Source organism: Podarcis gaigeae (assembly GCF_964106915.1).
Source record: "Podarcis gaigeae genome assembly, chromosome: 12".
Taxonomy (NCBI): Eukaryota; Metazoa; Chordata; class Lepidosauria; order Squamata; family Lacertidae; genus Podarcis; species Podarcis gaigeae.
Window position 1 is genome coordinate 34,868,898 of NC_139688.1, and position 22,579 is coordinate 34,891,476.

General features: G+C 39.9%; 1 protein-coding gene across 1 annotated transcript; it reads left to right on the forward strand.

Moving 5' to 3' along the window:
- The first annotated feature begins 4 nt into the window (after positions 1-4).
- Positions 5-21,430, forward strand: SP4 (Sp4 transcription factor). Its single transcript, XM_083705276.1, has 6 exons — positions 5-515; positions 1,119-1,213; positions 1,515-3,048; positions 15,236-15,467; positions 15,949-16,148; positions 17,622-21,430. The coding sequence occupies exons 1-6, from the start codon at positions 509-511 to the stop codon at positions 17,867-17,869; spliced, it is 2,316 nt and encodes a 771-aa protein (XP_083561402.1). The 5' UTR covers positions 5-508; the 3' UTR covers positions 17,870-21,430.
- The last annotated feature ends 1,149 nt before the right edge of the window (positions 21,431-22,579 follow it).

Sequence of the window (22,579 nt, forward strand, 5' to 3'; positions counted from 1 at the left end):
CGCCCCCTCCTCGCGCCGCCGCGAGCTCTTCTGTATAGGCCGGCCGGCCTGTTTCAAGACGAGGGCCTGGCTCGTGCGGCTCTCGCGCCGCCCTGGCTCCTCCCCTTTCCCCGCCTCCCTTTCCGCCAGGCCGGCCGCCCTGCTCTCTCAGAGGCTTAAGCCTGCTTTGGGTTCCTTCCTCAGTGGGTGTCAGCCTAGGCCTCGCCGGGCCCCGCCCCTCCTCCTCCTCCTCCACCCCCGGCGCCCTCTCTCTCCTCTCGCCCCCTCCCTCTTCCAGCTCCCAGTTGTCAATCAGGCGCTGGCGCTGAGGCCAGGCGGCGACGGCGGGAGGAGAGACGGGCACCTACGCCACAGCCCAGCGGCGGCCATTCGTGGAAAAATAGGCCGGCCTGCTCCTCCCAGCTCCGGCAGCGACCGGCCTTCTCGCTGCCGCTACACCCCCAGCACCCCGCCCTCCGTCCCTCCCCTCCTCCTCCTCGAGCCGCGCCTCAGCGGGCGTTAATGCGGGATGAGCGGTACGTAGCCCCCCTCCGCCCCTTCCCTCCCCCGCCGCCGCCCCCGCGCGCCTTCCCGCTTCCCCGTCCCCTCTGGGTCCCTCTGTCTCCCCCGGTCTATCCCTCCCTCTGCCCCTCCTTCTTCCATCCCCCCTTTCCTTCCCGGCCCTCCCTCCCCGTGCACATCCATCCCTCCTTCGTTTCTGTTTCCTCCCATTTTCCCCTCCCTTGCGCCTCCCTCCTCCTGCCCCTAAAGCATCCTGGGCCACTCAGTAGCCGTAAATGCTTTAGGGGCAGGAGGAGGAGGAGGGCTGTGGGTGGTTTTCCGCCACCACCCCCACCTCCCCACCCGGCCCGCCTTACAGTCTCCGAGAGCAAGAAACCAATCAAGCCTCCCCTTTTTTTCTGGGTGTTCGCACGCCAGCCCCCCGTGGGCCGGGTTTCCCAAACCACGTTTTATTTTATTTTTATTTTTTAGGACTCCCTTTTCTGCAATAATAATAATATGGACTGAGTTAAGAATGGAGGGCTGGCGAGAATGTCCTGACAGATTTGCTCCTGGTTGCAGATTCAAAGTGAACAGCTATGTCTAATAGGTTGTGTGTTTGTTTTGTCTTTTGGTAGACCAAAAGAAGGAGGAAGCTATGCCCTCGGAGGGAGAGAAATCTCCTGAGGCTGAAAACAACAACAATAAGAAAAGCAAAACTGGAGCCTCTCAGGTAAAACATAGAGGGAAGCGAAGCAAGGCTTAATTACTTTCAGTTCATTTCAAGGGATACTGCCTTGTGGCTTATACTTAGGATGGGTACAAGTCTTTATGGCCTAGACATGTTTGGGGAAGGGGCAAGTTTTCTTGGATTTACTCCAGATGTTTGTGGGGGGGTATGAAACCTTTGGCTGGATAAGCTATTCGTTACCATTTGTTCAGTTGTCATGTTTTCTAGCATTCTTTAATACTCAGGATAATGCTTTTTAGTTTGCAAGTACTATTTATCTCCTAATACACTATGTCTCTGTTAGGATTCTCAGCCTTCTCCTCTGGCTCTGCTGGCAGCAACTTGCAGCAAAATAGGGACTCCTGGTGAGAATCAAGCAACTGGACAGCAGCTTATTATAGATCCAAGCCAAGGTTTGGTGCAACTTCAAAATCAGCCACAACAGTTAGAATTAGTAACGACTCAGCTTGCTGGAAATGCTTGGCAGCTTGTTGCGGCTGCTGCTGCTCCTCCTACTTCAAAAGAGAACAACATCCAACAGGCACCTTCTGTTGCTTCTAGTGCAGCAAGTCCCTCCAGTAGTAACAACGGAAATGCATCCCCTTCAAAGACGAAGACAAGCAATTCTTCTGCGGCAACTCCAGGACAGTTTCAAGTCATACAAGTACAGAATCCAGGAGGCACTGTTCAGTACCAAGTGATTCCACAGATTCAAACGACAGAAGGTCAACAAATTCAGATCAATCCTGCTACTACTACAACTCTGCAAGATTTACAGGGTCAAATCCAGCTCATCCCTGCAGGAAATAATCAAGCTATTCTTACAGCTACAAATAGGACAGCTTCTGGGAATATTATTGCTCAGAACTTGGCAAATCAAACAGTGCCAGTCCAGATTAGGCCTGGTGTTTCTATTCCATTGCAGCTGCCTATTGCTGGCACTCAGGCACAAGTTGTAACTTCATTGCCTATAAACATTGGGGGAGTAACTCTAGCATTACCTGTAATAAATGTTGCTGCGAGTGGTAGTACTGGACAGGTTACACAGTCCAGTGATAGTGGAGTTTCCAATGGAAATCAGCTACTGTCCACACCTGTCACAACCACTGCTGTTAGTACTATGCCAGATTCTCCTTCTTCCACTTGCACAACTACTGCCTCCACTTCGCTTACAAGCAGTGAAACTTTAGTAAGTACAGCAGAAACAGGCCGGTATGCAAACACAGCAACAAGTTCTGAGTCTAGTACTGAAGAACCTCAAACAGCCACATCAGAAACAGAGACTCAGAACTCTAGTCAGTCTAATGGATTGCAAAATGTGCAGGATCAAACAAACTCACTGCAGCAGGTGCAAATAGTAGGTCAGCCTATTCTGCAGCAGATACAGATCCAGCAGCCACAGCAGCAGATCATTCAGGCTATTTCTCCACAGTCTTTTCAGCTTCAGTCGGGACAAACTATTCAGACAATTCAGCAGCAGCCTTTGCAAAATGTTCAGTTACAAGCAGTGAGTCCAACTCAAGTTCTCATAAGAGCACCAACTTTAACCCCATCAGGACAGATCAGCTGGCACACAGTACAGGTCCAAAATCTTCAAAGCCTTTCAAATCTTCAAGTACAAAATGCTGGATTGCCCCAGCAACTAACCATTACCCCTGTATCTTCAAGTGGTGGTACTATAGCTCAAATTGCACCAGTAGCTGTTGCTGGTACACCAATAACGCTAAATGCTGCCCAGATTGCTTCAGTGCCTAATCTTCAAACAGTAAGTGTAGCCAACTTGGGTGCTGCAGGTGTTCAAGTGCAAGGAGTTCCAGTCACCATTACAAGTGTTGCTGGTAAGTGCTGTTAAGAATATCCTTTAGTGATGGTATTGGTGTAATGATAATATTTAACTATGATATGGGCATTTCTGCTTTTAAGTCTCAATAGCAAAATAGTAGATTATATATGCTCAACATTAACAATGCCTACAAAATACCGATTCCTTTTTGCTTGCACTAAATTGACTGCTGGAACAGAGGGTCCCTGGACCATCAAGAATGTGTTTTTGGTGATGCAAGAGCCTGGGTTGGAAATGGGGAAGCCCAAGTGTCCCAGCGTAAAAAGTCCTAGTATGTGTGTGGATAACACAAGTGGCAACTTGAGTTTCAGCTATACAGTGTAAGAAACAGCTTACAGATTGCAGTACTAAAAGTTACATTGGCTTCTGCTCAACTTTTGTCTTTCACCAACAGTTGTGGTTGGCAGCTCTAATTATTCTCATTATTTTAGCTGTCTCTTGTGAATGGGTGAATAAATGTGTACATGGTTTAAGTCATAAATCACTACTTAAAAGTCTTGATTACAATGCCTACGTTGGAATGTGGCTATATCCTGAAACTAAAGAATAATTGAATGTATTATTACCTGAATTAATACGTACAATGTGTATGTTCATCTAATGTTGTTCTGATTCTGTTCAGGAGCCTGGAATTCACTATGCAAACTGACTGCTTATTTGATTCTCCGAGGAAAAGTTGCAGATCTTTTTTTAAACCACCAAAACAGAAATATAAATTATGCTGTAAGATGTAGAAACACGTGTGCAAGTTAATGCCCTGTCAAAATCAGTTGGAATTGCATACGATACAACTTGTATGTAGGATTGTAGTGTCTGAAACTTCGTAGAATTAGTTAATTGTTCCTAGTGCAAGAAAATTGCTATGGCAAATAATAATTCTACTAGTGAATGAAATGAATTACAGTGGTACCTCGGGTTACATACGCTTCAGGTTACATATGCTTCAGGTTACACATGTCGCTAACCCAGAAATAGTGCTTCAGGTTAAGAACTTTGCTTCAGGATAAGAACAGAAATCGGGCTCTGGCGGCGCGGTGGCAGCAGGAGGCCCCATTAGCTAAAGTGGTGCTTCAGGTTAAGAACAGTTTCAGATTAAGAACGGACCTCCGGAACGAATTAAGTACTTAACCCGAGGCACCACTGTAAAGTAAGGTATTGTTTGTAGAAATGGAACACTTAACGTATTGAATAATGGTTTGGCCCCATTTCCTACTTGGAAAACAAGTAGGTATAACATGTATGGAGGGTTGGCATTTACATGCAATGTAAATCACAAAAGGTATTTCTTGAAACCAGTTATCCCCACCCCCCTTGAATAAAGGAATACTTAAAGAATTGCTTAAAAGTAGCATTTCTCTTCAAGTGTGTGATACCTGAAATAAACCTCAAAACTTGTTTCACTTTAAGGATATTCAGAGATAAAGCTTGTTCCATCCTTGCCTTTCCCTTCCCTTGCATGCAGCAAAAACAAAAACAAAAAAAAATATTGTGGTTTATTGGCAAATATAGCAGGTCATGTTGGCATAATTAGTCAGGTTACAATTTGGAAGTTACTAAGTGCCATGAGGGAGAGGCAAGGGAAGGAGGTAGTGCGTAAGCCCAAAACTCATGCCATGGCTTATCATTGTGTTTCAGTCGTCCCAGTCTGTGTTCTAGCATTTTCCATATAACTTGAGTTTTCATCTGGAGGTTGGGCTCAATTCTGATATATGTCCTGGAGACTTAAGTATATGTTGCGTTCTGACAGGATGTAGTTGTCATGTCCTGAATTTTATAAAGGGAAGAGGAATAAGTGGTAGTGGACACTGAATTGTTTACTTTTATTTCTCACTGAACCTCCTCCCGAGATGTTTGTCTTCTGATGGGCAGGAATGTAATTGGGAGGAAAAGTTTTGGGGATACATTTCTTTTAAAGGATCCCCTTTCCCTTTCCTATGCTTTTCAACAGCATCATTGAATAACCTCATCCCTGTTTTATAGGAATGTGGCAACAACCCATATCCTGCTTCTGTCATGTCTAGTTTGCCCCACAAGCTGGAGAATCTTTGAAAACTGATCTCTTTCTCTCACCTTAATTTATTGGTTGTATGGATTTGACGCCTTGCTGAATATGTATGGTGTGCATTATATAATACTTAATATTTTATTTACAATCACAAACCTGGCTCTGCTGTTTCCAGGGCTTTTGCTTTGGCATAACTGTACACCATAACACAGTAAGTGAAAAGTAACTGTATGAAGTGAGAATTGTAGACAAGATGTACAGAGACTGTATAAACAGCTGTTTCCTCCCCACAGAACTTCAATAAAACATTACAAACTTGGTTCCATATAAGTTCATTTGTAGACATAAGCTGTAAATTGCATCCTGGTGTGCCATGTTGGGACTCCTGGTGTGTAGCTTCGGCGTACCAGGCCTCTTTCAGTGCACATATTGGTGATGGCTGCCAGTTCCTTTAGTGTCAGCAATAACTTTCCACTACTTCTCTCCCCCCCCCCTTTACTCCCTTGCTAAAACCATGTAGATTTAGTCAGAAGTAACAACCTTGGTCTCTCACATACTTCATTTTTAAACCATGGTGGGACCAGTGTTATTGGTTTAGTAAGAGATGCCCATCTGTGGAATAAACATAAGAAGAGCCTGCAGGATGAGTCCAGCGGCCCATTTAGTCCAGCATCCTGTTTTTAGAGTCGGTTTGAAAGTGTCTCTTGAACATAGAAGACCTCTAGTAAGCGACCTCTTTTTTGGACATAATGACCATTATTGTGTTACAGCATTTCCATCTTGCCTAGATAACATAGGAAGTAGCAAGGTGGCAGTAGATACTAATCTCTTAAGGACTCCATTTATCACTCTTCAGTAGTGTACATTATATTAATTAATGGTGAGGAGTGAGCAACTTTATGAATTCCTTATATATTATGGCCACCAGCCAACACACATGGCTGGTGGCCATAATACATAGCCCCATCTTTCAAATTCATTCCTACAGGACAAGCACTAGATAGTTTCAAGTCCTGGCTACACATTGACAGAATGAGGTGTTAGGAAGGATTGTGCAAATGGATAACTTTTGTTAAAATTTCCATACTAGCTTTACCCAAAAAAAACCCCCAAACCTCTATACAAATAGAAAACTAGCACAACAGCAAGAAGGCTGGATAAAAACCTGGTATCATTCAACAGAATCCGAAGCGACAGTCAACTTTCACTCCTTGTAATTCTGCTACCTCATTATTCGTATGTGTAGATGACACTCAAGACAAGGTGACCCCTCATGGGCTTTCCCACTTTCTACTCACTTAAACTTTTCTTTATTTTGTGTTTATGTCCTCTGTTCAAATTGCAATGTGATATTACAGGAGGACTAATTATGATTAATTCAATGGTGAGTCAAGCCACCTAAATTAGTTGGTGAAAGTGATCCAGAATCATCTCCTTATGAAGTGCAAATCTTCAACTGGAAATTATTTGAAACTAAAAGAGAATTAGCTGAAAGATGTAGTTAATTCCCATGTTTAGCACAGGCGTTCTGTTTCAGAAAATGACCTTTGTTTAGCTATTATCTGTTTACCCAATTTTAATTCCCCTTTCCCCATATACATTTCCTGTGCTTTAAGTGTGGAACTTCAGAAAATTTAAGCAATCACTGATGCAGGCAAATATCAAAGTTTTAATTACCACCTTTTATTACAAATATCACTAGGTCTATATGTGTATGTTTAACAAGGTTTTCTACTTTGTGCTTAATATCTCAGCCCTGAAAAGTTCATTTTCACTGATTGATATAGCTGGGCATCAGCTTACTTATGATTATTCATAAACAGAGTACATAGTAGCTCTACTACTATTGTTGATCTAATTTAAACTTTAAGTCTGTTAAGTAGCTTGTTCTTTCTATATAGATTAAGACAGAACTGTTTCACTGTTATGTGTTAATGTTTGTATAGATACTTTCTTTTTGTCTGGTTGCTTTCCTTCTATAACCTATACTGTTGTCTGAGTTGGATGATTATCTTGCTGCCTAGGTACTGAGAAGAAGAGTTACCATATAGCTATTCTTCTGTAAGAAACATGGAAAACCAGGGGCCTTGGAATAGTGAAAAGCACTAAAAATATAACTTTTTAAAAATAAGCCATTAAAATTTTTATCTGTCTCAATTTAGAGCCCCAGACTATAGAACCTAATTATTTCATGTGAGCTCCACTGACCCTGAGCTGGTTCGCATTATATTGTAAGCCAAACTATGGTTTACCAAGACTGTATGGGGTCCTGGAGAGGAGCATGTTGCCACTTAGCTCCTCCCGGTCTTTTTTTACTGCTGCAGTAAACCAAGGTTTAGCTTAGCATGTCATCCATACTGGAATGAGTGGTTTTGCTCTCTCCTCACCACGAGTTGTCACCACACCTTGGTTACAGCTCATGGTTAGCTTAACCATGAGTTCCAGTTCAGATGACATGCTGTCAAACCTTGGCTTAGCCCAGTGTGGTGTTACAGTGAAAAACAAAGTTGGAAATTATTCTGTGCAAGACTGCTTTTTTATGTGGTGTCAGTAAGCCATAGTTTATTTGCCATGCCATTATCCTCACTAAAATTTCATTAGCTTTGTACGGCACAAATGCTTGACTTCAAATTTCTCCCTTTCTTTTTTTCCCTTCCAAAAATAGTAGCTGTGGCAGACCATAGCAGAAATAGCAGAAGTTTGCCCTCCTGAGTCAAAGATACAGCTAGCACTGAAGTTCAGCTACTACAGGTTAAACTTAAAATCTTTGGGAAACATTGAGCTCATAAATAAAGCTCATATCACTGAGGCACTTCTAAAACAGACTGTCTACTGTGTTTAATAACACAGGGTTTAAAGGCAATCCCTTGCTACTATTTATTATCCAAGCAGTTACCTAGCTCATTGAAAAAACCCTGTTGCTTTCACTGAAGATATGTGCACAGTTGGGTTGTACGCTAGAACTGGACTTGCTACTGCTGGTTTTCAATATTGTATTTATACTTCGGCTCAAATTCTTTAAATCAGACATTTTAGCTTGCAGCTGGAAAAACGTTACGGCTCCAAGTACTCCTTGGCCAATTAGATTTTATTCTTTTCCCAATGTTTCATCAAAAAGGCTTTTCATTTCAGAGCTTTGAGCCTCTGTAAAAGAATTCCAAATAGTTTGTATCCAACCAGGCTGAGTCAAGGGATGGGTAGACTTGGTATTGTCAGGTTATAAATCTTCAACTGTAGCATGGGAGCAGCTTTTACAGATGAGACATGGTCTCTTGAGTCTCAGCAGTAGGATAATAAATTGTCTCAACAGTACTGGTGCTGTGTTAGAACACTGAAATGCCAGATGAGCTGAACAGTTCAATTACCAGTTTAATTACACTTTACTTAGAGAAAGGTGCTTACCTTGGTGCTATATCTGGTATATATTTTGACTTTAGGGGATACACTTTTCACCAAGTCTTGTAATGCATCACAGTCCCTTAATATTGACAGAGTAAAGGGCTATACTAACACACAATGCTAACCAAAAAATGTATGAGTGACATGCATTAGAAGGTTGGACCTGTGGCCTGGCCCCACTCACACATTTTCTCATGTGTTCCAGGTTGTCTGTACAGAAGGCAACTTACATAGGGTTCTGATCACATCTTTATCTGGAGATAATTACAGTTAATTTATACCACTTTTTGACCCCAAGGCTGCAAAGTGGTGAACAACATATTAATACAAAATAAACACTAAAAGTATAATAAATCTATCATCAAAACAATATAAAAAAGCAAAAGCAAAATACACCATACATCACACTGTATATGCATTAGGAATGCCAGTTAACCCTGTGGCAAAGAAACAGAAAAATCAGCAATCAAGGCACCTCTTATCTCACACCAAGTGTATATAACCCTCCTGTCTCACTCAGGGTGTGGGGCTGCGGACAAGTTACACCAACAGGCTTTCACCCTGGGCCAGAAACCACTTCTCTCTCCCACTGTAGTTAACTAGTCAGTAGACAAAATACTTATCCGCTCAGTGTTATAATAACCAGAGCCTGGAGGGGGAAAAAAGACTTGCCATATAATACTTGTTCCCCTCCTGTCTCCTATGGGGGGCGGGCAAGATCCCCCAACAGCAGGTGCTCACTGTGAAGCATCACAACTTCCTTCTCTCTCTGCTACTGTCCCCAGAAACAGGTAATAAACACCCCACTGTTACATAAGACCCTAGCTTTGAAAAAGCACCAGATCAACAAACTCAAAAAGGAGGTGCTGCCATCACCTTTAGTATCATCTTTTCAGGGTTGTCTAGAAAGGGGTGGCCTGCCACACTGAATACTCAGAGGCCCAGTCTTTGGAAAGAGCCACAGCTGCCCAAATCTTCCTTGTCTCCGTCCTAGCAAGCTGGGCTTTGTTGCAGTGTGTTTTCAGCTAGGCAAGCAAGGTTACCAGGAGTGGGCAGGGGGTAGAGTAATTTTATAAATAGAGGTCACACCCATAAGGGTGAATGTGCCTAGGCACCTGTGCAGATGAGATTTCAAAAGTAGGCTGGTAGTGGGGCCAGTCAGTGCCACTTTCTTCTGTACAGAATGAATGTCTTCACAGAATCAGTTGCTCTTACAGTTTATGCCTATCTTAGGGGAATCTCAAGATCTGCCTTGTGGAACAGATGGCACTAGTTCTAGGTGGTTTCTGGTTTCAGTATGAATTATCAGTGCAGGCACTGAATTCACTTGGAAATGAAAACAGAAACATCCTCAAGAGTATCGAATGCAAGAGGAAAAATTGACCTGGCTTCTCTTTACTCTCCAAGTATTGTATTTCATGTGCAAAATGTCAGCATCAATATGAACATTACCTGTCATTTCCCATGAAAATGGAACGCTGGAAAGTTTTTAGTCAATCCTGTTCTGAACAGATGGAACCAATCAGAGATTTGGTGGCAGAGTGTGCATCTGTGGACAGCACCCATCACCCATATTCTTTCATGTTAGCTTAATGTAATGTAAGCTTGGTGCTAGTGTACCTTAATAATGATAATAACAATAATAACAATGTTTACTATTCCTTCCAGTAGCACCTTAAAGACCAACTAAGTCAGTTATTGGTATGAGCTTTCGTGTGCATGCACACTTCTTCTTGCATGCACACGAAAGCTCATACCAATAACTGACTTAGTTGGTCTTTAAGGTGCTACTGGAAGGAATTTTGTTTTGTTTTGACTATGGCAGACCAACACGGCTACCTATCTGTAAATGTTTACTATGACTTTTATTTTATTTGTACCCTGCCCATCTGATAGGGCTGAAGGATCATCTTACATTATATATGCCATTCAATTCCTTTGATTTGCAAGTGGCAGTATGTTCTTTCCATATTTCCAAGGCATCAGTCCTTCAGTGTGGTAGCACCTATTGTCATGGACATTAGGCAGGCGCCTGCTAAAAACTGTTTTGTTTAAGCAAGCCTTAATCAAGTTAGGTAAATTTGACATGTTTCTTAATATGTAATTTTATTTTATAATGTAATTTTTAAAACTCCTTTTATTTATTATTTAAAATTATAAGGTTAACTTTTAAACATCTGATTTTATTGCAAATTTTAATGTCTATTTTATGTAAACTGTTCAGAGGGTTAGATGATTAAGCTGTACAGTATATAAATCCTATTAAAGAAAGAACAAACTAGTTGAAGCCCTTTCTAAAGAAAATGAAATAATGGAGAGTGATAGAAACCTAAATTTTCTATTTCAAAGAACTAACTAATATCTGACTTGGAAGGTGGTATTTTTTTCTTTTTTGCAGTAAAGGCCTTCAGTCTCAGAAAAGCATTTTGAAACTATTTTAGACAATTGTGGTGGTGATTTTAATTCTTAAATGTATCATTCTGATTTACATCTCCCCTATTTTTAAATTTATTTTTTAATGTTAGTTTTTTAGTAAAAGCAAATGCATATCATTTCATATAAGCTTTTAGAGATTTAACCTTTCATGTGGAGTTTAAATGTGCTTTCTTTTCTATTTTCATATGGTCTGCAGACTAATTCAATACATTTTATTGGTCATTCAAGTTGTTTAGAACCACATTGCCACTTAGAGAAAAACAAGGACCTCTACATTTGCTCTGGAGTTTTTGCAGGTGTTATTCACAGGGTGGAAAATGTGGCAGTTAGGTTCAGAGATATAAAGGCCTGAAATAAGCCTGGGGAAATGGTGGGTGGGTGGGTGTGTAAAAATTGGGTTTTCTGCTTTTCTGTTCACCTTTTTGTAAATCATGTTATTTGTATGGTAAATGTATATGTATATATGTCATTCTGCTGGCGTGTTGTAATGTGCTATTTGATTGATGGTGTTGTGTTTGGTTTTTTGAAAAAAGGAGACCAAAATAGATAGACAACTGAGTTAGGGAAGTATCCTATATATTGGGTAATAAATTTTCAAAGTAAAGTGAATAGAAGATTTAGTACTACTGTATGTAAACTTGTGTTTTTATAAGAACTCAGGGTAGGCAACATCAGTTTAGAAATAAATCAGTTGTTTGAATTAAAAATATATGCTTCAAAACACATGCTTAGTGACATAGCTCTAGCCATCTAAATCCAGTCCAATAGAAAAGCCTTCTACCATGTCCAACATCAGTTGACCATGATTTTTGAATAGACAATGCTGTGTATTCAATCTGATACTGAGTGTGTTCAGCTTTCAAAGCTTCTTAGTTAGGTCTGTCAGCCCTGTGTGACTTATTCACAGTAGAAGTGAGCATCCATCTATATGGTTTGTTTTGAGGAAAGGATTGACCCAGGTACAAGAGTAATCTTGTTCTCTTAAACATATTTCCTTCAACATAAATTCCACTAAAATAGTAATTAATTTCAAGTGATCAGGGATCAGGCAGATTGAGAAAACAGGTTTTTCACAACTTTTTAAAATGAGGGTGAAAGGATTCTCTCTTGTCTGTTCAGCCCAAATTGAAGCCTTCTGATTCCAGCCTGGCTTGCAGTTGCAAAATTTGCTCCAGCTTTCTAAATTGATCTTCACCATCAAACCATATATCTTTCATGTAATCCCATAGTAAGTTTTGTGCCCAGGACATATTTCTTTGAGCATGCCATGGTCTTAAAGGATCATAAATACTCACCTGAGAGTGAAGTAATCTCTAGATGATCCATTTTAAACCAAGGACTGTTTCATAAATTATTTGAGGACTCCCCTGCCTTGCCTTCCAAGAAAAATACTTCTCAGTCCGTCTTGCTCACTAGAAATATAAAAAAAGAAACTAGAATGATGAGTCTTCCTTTCTTCAAAGAGAGCACTGGTGATGACAAAAAATGAGCCTTTTTTCAGAATAAGAATAATTGTACCTTTCCTTTCACAGTAAGAGGTAATACAGGCTTTTGGAACAGTGCCCTCACTTTAGGTCTATTCTGTTTTGCTGTCTTTTCAACATAATTCTCTACCAAACCTACGTGTGATTGACTAAACTGAACCAGCCCACCAGTAGTGCTGATAAAAGTCCCCCCTCCCCATATGTTGCCAGTCTTGAGTCTGAAAAATTAGGGGGAGCTGACAAGCACCTGTTAATTCACAATACGTGGCTCATGGGCCATATTCAGTGAAGCATGTCGTGCAGGCATATTCTGTATTGACTACAACCAACCTTAGTGACCCTTTTCTTCAACGTATCCATTAATGTTGATTTTCCCGTGTCAGTCACCAAGTTTGGAGAGATTCTTCTGGAGTTCTGTTGCACCCTGCTCTGGATTTAATCATCTTGAATGCTTTAGTTTTACCTGAGACCTCCGGGTATAGGGTTGTACAGTGGTACCTTGAGTTACAAACACCTCAGGTTACAAATGGTTCAGGTTACAAACTCGGCTAACCTTGAAGAGTTATCTCGAGTTGAGAACTTTGCCCCAGGATGAGAATGGAAATCGTGTGCTGGCGGCGTAGCGGCAGCAAGACGCCCCATTAGCGAAAGGACGCCTCTAGTTAAGAATAGTTTTAGGTTAAGAACAGACCTCCGGAACGAATTAAGTTCGTAATTAGAGGTACCACTGTATATGAATTCAATAAATAACAATAATGATGATACCTGCATAGTTGGCTGTACTATTTTCCACCTGTTTATCCAGATCATTTATGAATACATTTTAGTACAGTGGTACCTCAGGTTACATACGCTTCAGGTTACATACGCTTCAGGTTACAGACTCCGCTAACCCAGAAATAGTGCTTCAGGTTACGAACTTTGCTTCAGGATGAGAACAGAAATCGTGCTCCGGCGGTGCAGCAGCAGCAGGAGGCCCCATTAGCTAAAGTGGTGCTTCAGGTTAAGAACAGTTTCCGGTTACGTACGGACCTCCGAAATGAATTAAGTACTTAACCCGAGGTACCACTGTAATGGGTTTTACTTGCGTCTTGCTTGTGAAATTAAAACACAGTTCCATTAGGAAGATCAAAGGAAAATGAGTTATTTTGGAGAGCAGTGACTTTAGCAGTAGTCGTACCTTGGTTTTTGAACAGAATGCGTTATAAGAGTGCATTCAAAAACCAATATGTGGCTTCACTAACTTCTGGGTTTTGATCGTTCGGGAGCCGATTTGTTTAGGAGCCCTGAAGTCCTTTGGGAGAAAGAGTGGGATATAAATTCAACCAATCAGTGTTGGAGAAGATAGTCCTTCATATGATCCTATCCTCAAGCCATGCGAGGCTTTGGTAGTCATAACCAGCACTTTTAATTGTGCCCAGAAATGAACTTTTAGATGTTCACAAGCCAATCAAAAGACTTCCTTTATTGGAAGTATTCACTAAACACTAAAACTGCTGCAGCACATGAGCCTTGTATTCAACATTGAAATTTGAAGCTGATTCCACTCGTTTTCATACTGCAGATTGTATTTCTGTTCATAAATGTCCTGGAGGGATGAGCAGTGAGCTAGCCAAGTTTGCTAATGACACCAAATTGTTCAGGATGGTAAGAACAAAAGGGATTGTGAAACACTCCCAAATGAACTATGTAAAGGAGGGGAACAGGCATAAAAATGGCAAATGCAATTCAATGTAAGCAATTGTAAAGTGGCACACATTGTTTGCTTATGTGGTCTGAATTGGTGGTGCCTTGATGAAAATGTCAGCCCAAAAAAGCTTTTCTGGAAGGGAGAAAATTTGGTGCACTCCAAGAGATCTTGAATCTCCCAGAAAGTTCTGATGGCTGGCCTTGGAAATGAGGAATCCCATATTATTATTAAATTATTATGTTATTAAAACTGTGTATCTTGTATTATCTACAACTTTTAAGGTGACTTAACATTATTAAATTTACAGAGACCAGTTGAAGAGCAGCAGGTATAGGCAAATGCAACAGGTTTTATGCCCACAATTTCATTTATTTTTACACTGTACTACAGTGTTCGAAACTACCATTGTTCTAGGCACATTTTGCGACAGGGAATTTAATTAGCGTGAGCAGTTTCTGAGCTCTGGGCGCAGTACTGCGCTTAAAGATTTCAGATTAAAACTGCAGAGTGGAAGGAAAGGAGGACTTTTTTCTGCCTCCCCACTTCCAGCTACTGTCTGAAGACTGGAGAAGAGACCCTCTTAATAATATTGGGGGTGGGGGTGTGCAGGGGAAGGACTAGAAGACCACGTGAAAAATGAACATAATATTTTAGCTGCAGTTCATTCATTTTCAGCTTTGTATTCTTGTTATAAAAAAGCATGCCTAGACATTCCGTTGTTGTGCCCATAACCTAGGTTTAAGGTGCCATTTCACTCCTAGCTTTCATATCTCAGTTTCTAACACTGCTGTACTGTACTAGTACCAACTTTTACAGTAGTGACTTCCAACAATGGATTCACTGCCCAAATTGGTAACTAGCTGCAGCCATTCTGGCAAAGTGCCACCCTGGACAAGGAATTCAGCAATTTTGTAATCATGAGTTCTCCCTTAGCGTTTGCAATTAGTATGACATAATTTGCAAGCCCAACTGTTTCCTTTTATATTAAAAAGGTGCTGAGTTTATTACCTTTTGGGAGAGACAGTTCTTCCAGCCCTAAAGTATTATGCATATAAATAAATTCAAGTGACTTTTTCTCCATCTTACATTGGAATTAATATGATATTGAAACCATGTTGTGGTTTTACTGTGATTAATTAAAGAAGTCATGTGTATTCTTATTTTGCAGGTCAACAACAAGGACAGGATGGAGGCGTAAAAGTACAGCAAGCTACACCAACTCCTGTCACTGTAGCAGTAGGAGGCATCACAAATGCAGCCATTGGTGCTGTTAGTCCCGATCAGATAATTCAGGTGCAGTTGCATGAAGCCCAGCAAGCTTCTGATCAAGACGTGCAACCTGGCAAAAGGTTAAGAAGAGTTGCTTGTTCATGCCCTAACTGCAGAGAAGGAGAAGGAAGGTAATTCCCATAATAGCTGTAAAGTGCCAAGCATCTCAGGGCCAACGGTGATCCTTTTGCTCTTGCATTTCTGTTCCTGCTTTGAACACTGAGTAGGCTGTTGTTTTAAACATTTTTTCCATCTCATTAAAAAATAATTTCCCAATGATCTTTAACCTTTTTACATGCCCACAACATATGAAAAAAGTTCCCTCCATTTCCAACACAAATCTGATTCTGCTTTATACATCTTAGCCAGTCTACTCGACTGTTCCTGTTGAAACGGGCCAGGATAATTTGTTTCATTCAATAATGTTTGCAACTGACCTGCCATGACCATCTCAAGTCACCTTCCCCCGAAAGCAGGTGTTTGTGACTGGGCTGTCGCAATCTGATAGGGTTCAGGGTGGGGTTTTTCAGGAGTAGTTAGATCAAATTGTTTTTCTTAATGTGTTTTACAAAATTGTACTTTGGTTAACCATTAGTGTTTTGTGCTTGGTAGAAGCAGTAACGAACCAGGAAAAAAGAAGCAACATATCTGCCATATTGAAGGTTGCGGAAAGGTTTATGGGAAAACATCTCATCTCCGGGCACACCTTCGCTGGCATACTGGAGAAAGGCCATTTGTATGCAATTGGATCTTCTGTGGGAAAAGATTTACAAGGAGTGATGAATTGCAGAGACATAGGCGAACCCATACAGGTCAGTGAATAGTTTGTACAAATGTTTTAAAGTGTATTTTATATTTTATAATATACTCATTGTGCTACAGGTATATGCATTCTCATTTTAAAATGACTATAGAACTTTAAAGTGTTTCCCCTAATCAGAACCTTGCATAGGTAAGAATGCTTTCTTTTATCTTTCCTTCATCTTCCAAAATTTATCTGTCCTGAATCTTCTAACATTCAGAGGTAGAAAAACTTTTCTCTATCCACTTTTCTGTGCCACATGGAATTTTATAAACTTCTACCTAGTCACTTCTTACACACCTGTCCTCTAAACTAAAAAGTCTCAAAGGCTGCCAAAGTCCCAAACTCTGAAACACTTCATCCCCTTGATCATTTTGGCTGCCATTTTTTGAACCTCAATGCCACTTACTAGGGCGAACAGGAGGGGCAAGGCATCAGCAAGATTGAGGCAGCATGGTCATACTGCTGAGAGAGGCAGATTGATTCTGCAGATGAATTCACATGGCTCCAGCCTCACTGCCGTCTCATCCTCCCTGGTAAGCGACAGTGACACTGTTGCCTGGAGGCTGTTAACAGTTCTCTCCCACCAGCTTATGTCCAGTGAGATTACACCTACAGGAGACTTTCTTCTACAGAGCACAGTGATCAGTTGGTTAGATAATGGGTGAGATAATATCTGCCGTTTACTACTCCCTGAGACAGCTGGGACCACTGTCTCCTGCAAGGATGTGTCGACCATACCCTGGACCCAGGAAGCTCAATTGACAGTACAGTGGTACCTCCCATTATGAAAGGGATCTGGAGGCCCAGCCGTATCCCGAAAATTCTGTAACTGGAGGAATTTTTCTGCGTACGCACGCGGCGCTGCAGAGCACTTCTGCGCAAGCGGCAAACCCACTTCCGGGTTTGCTGCGTTCGTAACACAAAAGTTACTTTACCCAAAGGTAAGGTAACCCGAGGGTCCTCTGTAATTGATATGGACAACATTTACTATGTTAGGCACTCTGGTGGTCTCTTGAAGTTTTCTTAAGTGCTTATTTTCACATTAATGTCTTTGTAGACCAATGGAAACATCATGTTAGAAAGGGTTACTTGAATCTGTTCACAATGCTTGCATATATCAGTACACATTTTTAGTGTGAGAAAAGTCACATGTAAAGGTTTTTAATTGATTTCCACATGATGAAAGAAAAACATCCTAAATCTTCCAGGAAACTCATAAAAGTAGCAATTGCTGCAGATAGTACTAGCACGTTAAAATAAATTCATGTATGGGTACACATGCATGTACACCAGTTGTTTCGCTGTGAGGCCCCATAAATTCATGCTTCTGGTCTTCAAAATAATACTTTTAGAAAGACAAAATTAAGACAACATAACAAGTTGAAATTACTGTAGCTATCCTGCTGATTGTAGCCAGATAATTGTCCCATAATAGAAAAATTAATTACTGAACAACTCGTTTTGTTTTTATCCCCAATAGGTGAGAAGAGATTTGAGTGCCCAGAGTGTTCTAAAAGATTTATGCGAAGTGACCATCTCTCCAAGCATGTCAAAACACACCAGAACAAGAAAGGTGGGGGAACAGCCCTCGCTATTGTTACCTCAGGTGAATTGGACCCTTCAGTTACTGAGGTGCTCGGATCTCCAAGGATTGTCACAGTTGCAGCCATTTCTCAAGATTCAAACCCAGCAACCCCTACTGTTTCAACAAACATGGAAGAATTCTGAAGGAACATTATTCAAATGCCTAGAGTTGCACTTAAGTTTACATACCTTTCAAGATACGAAAGTGGGCTGGTAAAAGTGTATTACAGAACAGGAAATCATGTAGTCAGTCTTGATTTCTGTAAGTATTCCAAGTTGGAGGACTAGCACAGGAAGTGTACTTTGTATAACAAGATTAAAAAAAAAATCAAAAATAAATACAGGGCCAATTGTCATAGATAAATTATGGATACAGCAGATGAAGAAAAGGTTGCTTCCACACTGTACTAATTTATGTAGCTATATCACGAAAATGATTTTAATTGGATTTTCCTTCTCTTTTCACATTATATGTAAATGTTTGTTGTAACAACAAACAGTACAAATATACAACAGGATGTCTGTTGGTTAGGGTTGTTTTCACATGAATGTCTCTGGAATTTTCACAGGAACTTTCTTTGTTCAAACGGCACAACAAAAACGCATAATAATCTAGTAAAGATGAAAACTTTTTGTTTCTTTTTGGTTTGTGAAACATATAGTAAACCTGGCCATCTTTGGTCGTTTTTAAAAAATAATTCAGATGGCAGCATGTTACATGTTTCTGAGGTGCACCTCAGATAATTTTGGCCACTACATTATAGTAGTGTGTATAATGACAATCAGTAAACACAAATTATTCTCTAGGAGAGATAAAGAGATCTATAGAGCCAGTGTATACTGTAGCAAATATTAAATCTTAGAAATATATTGACATAAGTTTTAATTAATTTCTATGTAAAAGTTAAATATAGGAACCTATGTGATAAGTCCTATATTTTTAACACATCCCATTTCAAGACATGGGTGATCCATTGCTAAGCCTTGGTTAACTTCATTTATAAAAAGTGTAATTTAAATATTTAAATTTTATTAGAATACTTGGAAATGGTGGGATATAGGATATTGTAGTAGACCTCATTCACCAATGTCAACCTTTCGTCAGTAGCAAATACTGTGGTTATCATACTGAGTTTTTTAGACTTTGACATAACAGCCAAAGAAATGGATGAATACTTTCAACCAAAAATATGAATCTAAATTAACCTGTTCTGTTTCTTTCATTTCAAAAACTACTGTCCAGGATCCAAAAAGCTACTTTTGGCTTGTCCAAAGGCACACTCAGTAAGGTTATTTGAACTGCAGGCCCTTGTGCCTTATCAGAAATTCCTTTTGAAAATCCCCTTGGTATCAAAAGCATCTTGCTATATGGCATTGGGGGTTGCTATTTGAGAGGCTCAAGCCATAAGTTCCTTTGGAAGCATAGAGGTAGTTGCAAGTGTTGTTTTGCTTTGGTTTTGTTGTTGTTTCTTCTTCTTTCATTTTTTTTATCCCATCAAAATCTTACATTCCCCACCCCCCAGTAGATAGGCTAGCAAATAAAATTATTTAAATATTTTTGTTGGATCAATGTTTAATTCTTCAGAAAGAAAACATATTTTAAAAATATGACTGCTGTATATTGGTAGAGGTAAGCTATTACTTCCTCAGTATGCATTTTAAGCCATTACAGTTCAAAAAGCACCAGTTTGTTTTTTGTCACGGATTCAGCTGTAGTCACTGACTACTAGTTAACAACTCGTTGCCCTGGACAAAGATGCATATTCCAGATGAGGCTCACAATGCAGGGATAGGGATGCCCTTCCAGATAAACAGCTGCATCCATATCGGCTACACATGCAAATTACTGTTTTTGTGTGTAGCTCTGCTTTTCTAGATTGGGGCATCTGTGCAAATTTGAGTATACAACAGAAATATGGCCAAACATATTTTGGAATTTAAAACATTTCCCATAGACATATATATTATATTTTGCAAATCCACCGTTTGGTAAAGATCACATGACTTTCTGGTTTTTATGTTTTTACACCAAAATATTTTGATGATGGAACTTGCAAGTACAGTGCAAGAAATTAATGTGTATCCTTTAAAAATTATGATTTATGTTTTTAACCTTATATAAACTATCAGTTTTGTGGCATTGCATGCATTTTTAAAGACAAAGATCTACCGTTTTGTACTGTGTACACTTAGGGATGCCCAGTGTAGTGAAATAGAAGCTGAAAGTCTTTTATACTTTCCACTTACATACATAGTAAAGAAACAATTTTACACATTTCTACACTGTGGTTATAAGTGAAAGTTTCTTAAACCTTTTGTAGGCATTTAACAAGTATTTCCATTTTAGTTGGGTTTTTATATATTATTTTGTATATTTTATTTAAAATATTTTCAGCTGATTTTATCTGGCTTTAAAACCTCAGACTCAATTTGATGATACATTTAATACAGATGACCATTAAGTAATGCTAATTATTATTATTTTAGCAGATCAGCTGCAGCATCAAACACATATTTTATCATTAGGCTTCACAATCAGTGCTATAGAAGTAAAGCAAATAAAATGTTCTTAAAAAATCATGTTTAACTTAGTATTTTATTTTGTAAACAGAAGGTATGAGTGTTCTGCACAGCTGGTAAATATTCTTTTTTGCATATTTTATGTATGCAGATAGGAAATGGAAATTATTTTTTAATCTGCAGCAAATCCCTATTACAAGTGTATCAAAATCTGGTTGGCACCACAGAATCTTAATATAGATTAATCTGTGTTAGCAGGTGCACTTACTATTCCTGGAATTGGAAAGGTTTTAATAATCTGTTCTGCATACCATTCTGAGTCCACTTTTCAGTCTTAGAAGGATCGTAAATTTCAATGTCCTTTATTTGACTCAGTGGGATGTAACTTGTATGTAATAGGGCACAGATGTGCAGTAGTAGCTTATTTAATGCCACTTCACTGTTCATTCCCTTTGCCACCATTACAAGGTTTTGTTTTATCGTACTTATCAGTGCAAAGTGTAACTATCATGGTAGAACTCCAGTGTTGGAATAGGTTTTTTCTTTTTTCAAAATGCTTTCTTGGGATAGGGTTGTGTATGTGTTTCCTGATTACATTAGAAATTGGTGTTAAGTCATTATTTATCACACTGTTTCATGAGAGAAGTAATAAAAGTGTGTTATTTAGAAGAAAAGGTTTATTTGTTAAACTTAGGTAAGCATGATGTTTGGGTCCTATTTTTCAATTTTATAACTGTTTTATTGCAACAATATTTGTATTTAAGTCTCCCATTTCTAATGCCTTGTGATTTTTTTATGCATGTCACTAAATTGTCATCCCGCAAAAATTGATGTGCAGCATAGGGTGTTAAATCTACATAAAGATTTTGAAACAGAAAAAAAAATAGTTGGTGGTAAAATTGTAAATGTTTTGCAGAAAACCTTATAAAAAATTTTGTAGTAATATTTCACTTGTAAATTTTTTTGTAAGAAAAAGAGGGGGAAAGGGGGTGGGGAAGACAAGAAACACCCATTCTAGAATCTGCAAATTAATTCTGCCAGCAAAGCCTCTAAGGCATTAATTTTTACTATGCTAATTTGTATACATTTTGTGTGTTTTTGTGGATTTGAAACTAAAATTGTGTAGACGTTGTTGCCTGCAATAATACTTTGCAAGTAACCTATTAAAATTCTCTTGAGTTTGAATGTATGTTTATTTTAAAAAACTTGTATTTATTTATAATATTTGTATTGTGTGTACTAATTTAAAATATTTGGGCCTATTTCCACTCAGAGACTCAGTATTCAAGGTGGTGTATACATAAACAACCTTTAAAACATCAAGATTGTAATAATAATAATAATAATATCTTGTAATAATAATAATAATAATAATAATAATAATAATTTTTTATTTATACCCCGCCCTCCCCAGCCAAGGCCGGGCTCAGAGCGGCTTACAAGCAATAATAAAAACAAGATGAATGATTACAAACTTAAAAACAAAAATAAAACACAACAATTAAAATAATGGAACATTAAAATATTAAAATGTAGCCTCATCGCAGGAGGAGAAGGAAAAGAAGGGGAAAAGAGAGGGGGGGGAGGGAATCAAACTGGCTCCAAGCCAAAGGCCAGGCGGAACAACTCTGTCTTACAGGCCCTGCGGAAAGAAATCAGATCCTGCAGGGCCCTGGTCTCATGAGGCAGAGCGTTCCACCAGGCCGGAGCCAGAGTTGAAAAGGCCCTGGCTCTGGTCGAAGCCAATCTAACTTCCTTAGGGCCCGGGACCACTAGGGTGTTGTTATTTATGGACCTTGAGGCTCTCCGTGGGGCATACCAGGAGAGGCGGTCCCGGAGGTACGAGGGTCCTAGGCCATGAAGGGCTTTAAAGGTCAAAAGCAGCACCTTAAATCTGACCCTGTACTCCACCGGGAGCCAGTGCAGCTTGAAAAGCACTGGGTGAATATGCTCCCATGGCAGAGACCCCGTGAGGAGCCTCGCTGCAGCATTCTGTACCCGCTGGAGTTTCTGGGACAGCTTCAAGGGCAGCCCCGCGTAGAGCGAATTACAGTAGTCATGCCTGGAGATGACCGTCGCATGGATCACTGTGGCCAAGTCAGGGCGGGAAAGGTAAGGGACCAATAAGATAGTGTGTAACCAGCATTAAACAAAGGGGGACACATATCCTAATAAACATGCATAGGATTGTGCTATAAAAGTAATATGTAGTTCAGCAGCAGGGAGACACATTCCTAATCAAGCACCATCAAAGTGTGAGAGCAGGTGTGCCCCCCATATATTTCTGAACTACAACTCCCATTAGCCCCAGCCTACTTGGCCAATAACCAGGGG

Excerpts from the sequence above, each read along its gene's own strand:
- SP4 (XM_083705276.1), top strand. Across the intron at positions 15,468-15,948 it reads TGCAGAGAAGGAGAAGGAAG|AAGCAGTAACGAACCAGGAA; the intron begins GTAATTCCCATA and ends TGTGCTTGGTAG. Across the intron at positions 16,149-17,621 it reads ACATAGGCGAACCCATACAG|GTGAGAAGAGATTTGAGTGC; the intron begins GTCAGTGAATAG and ends TATCCCCAATAG.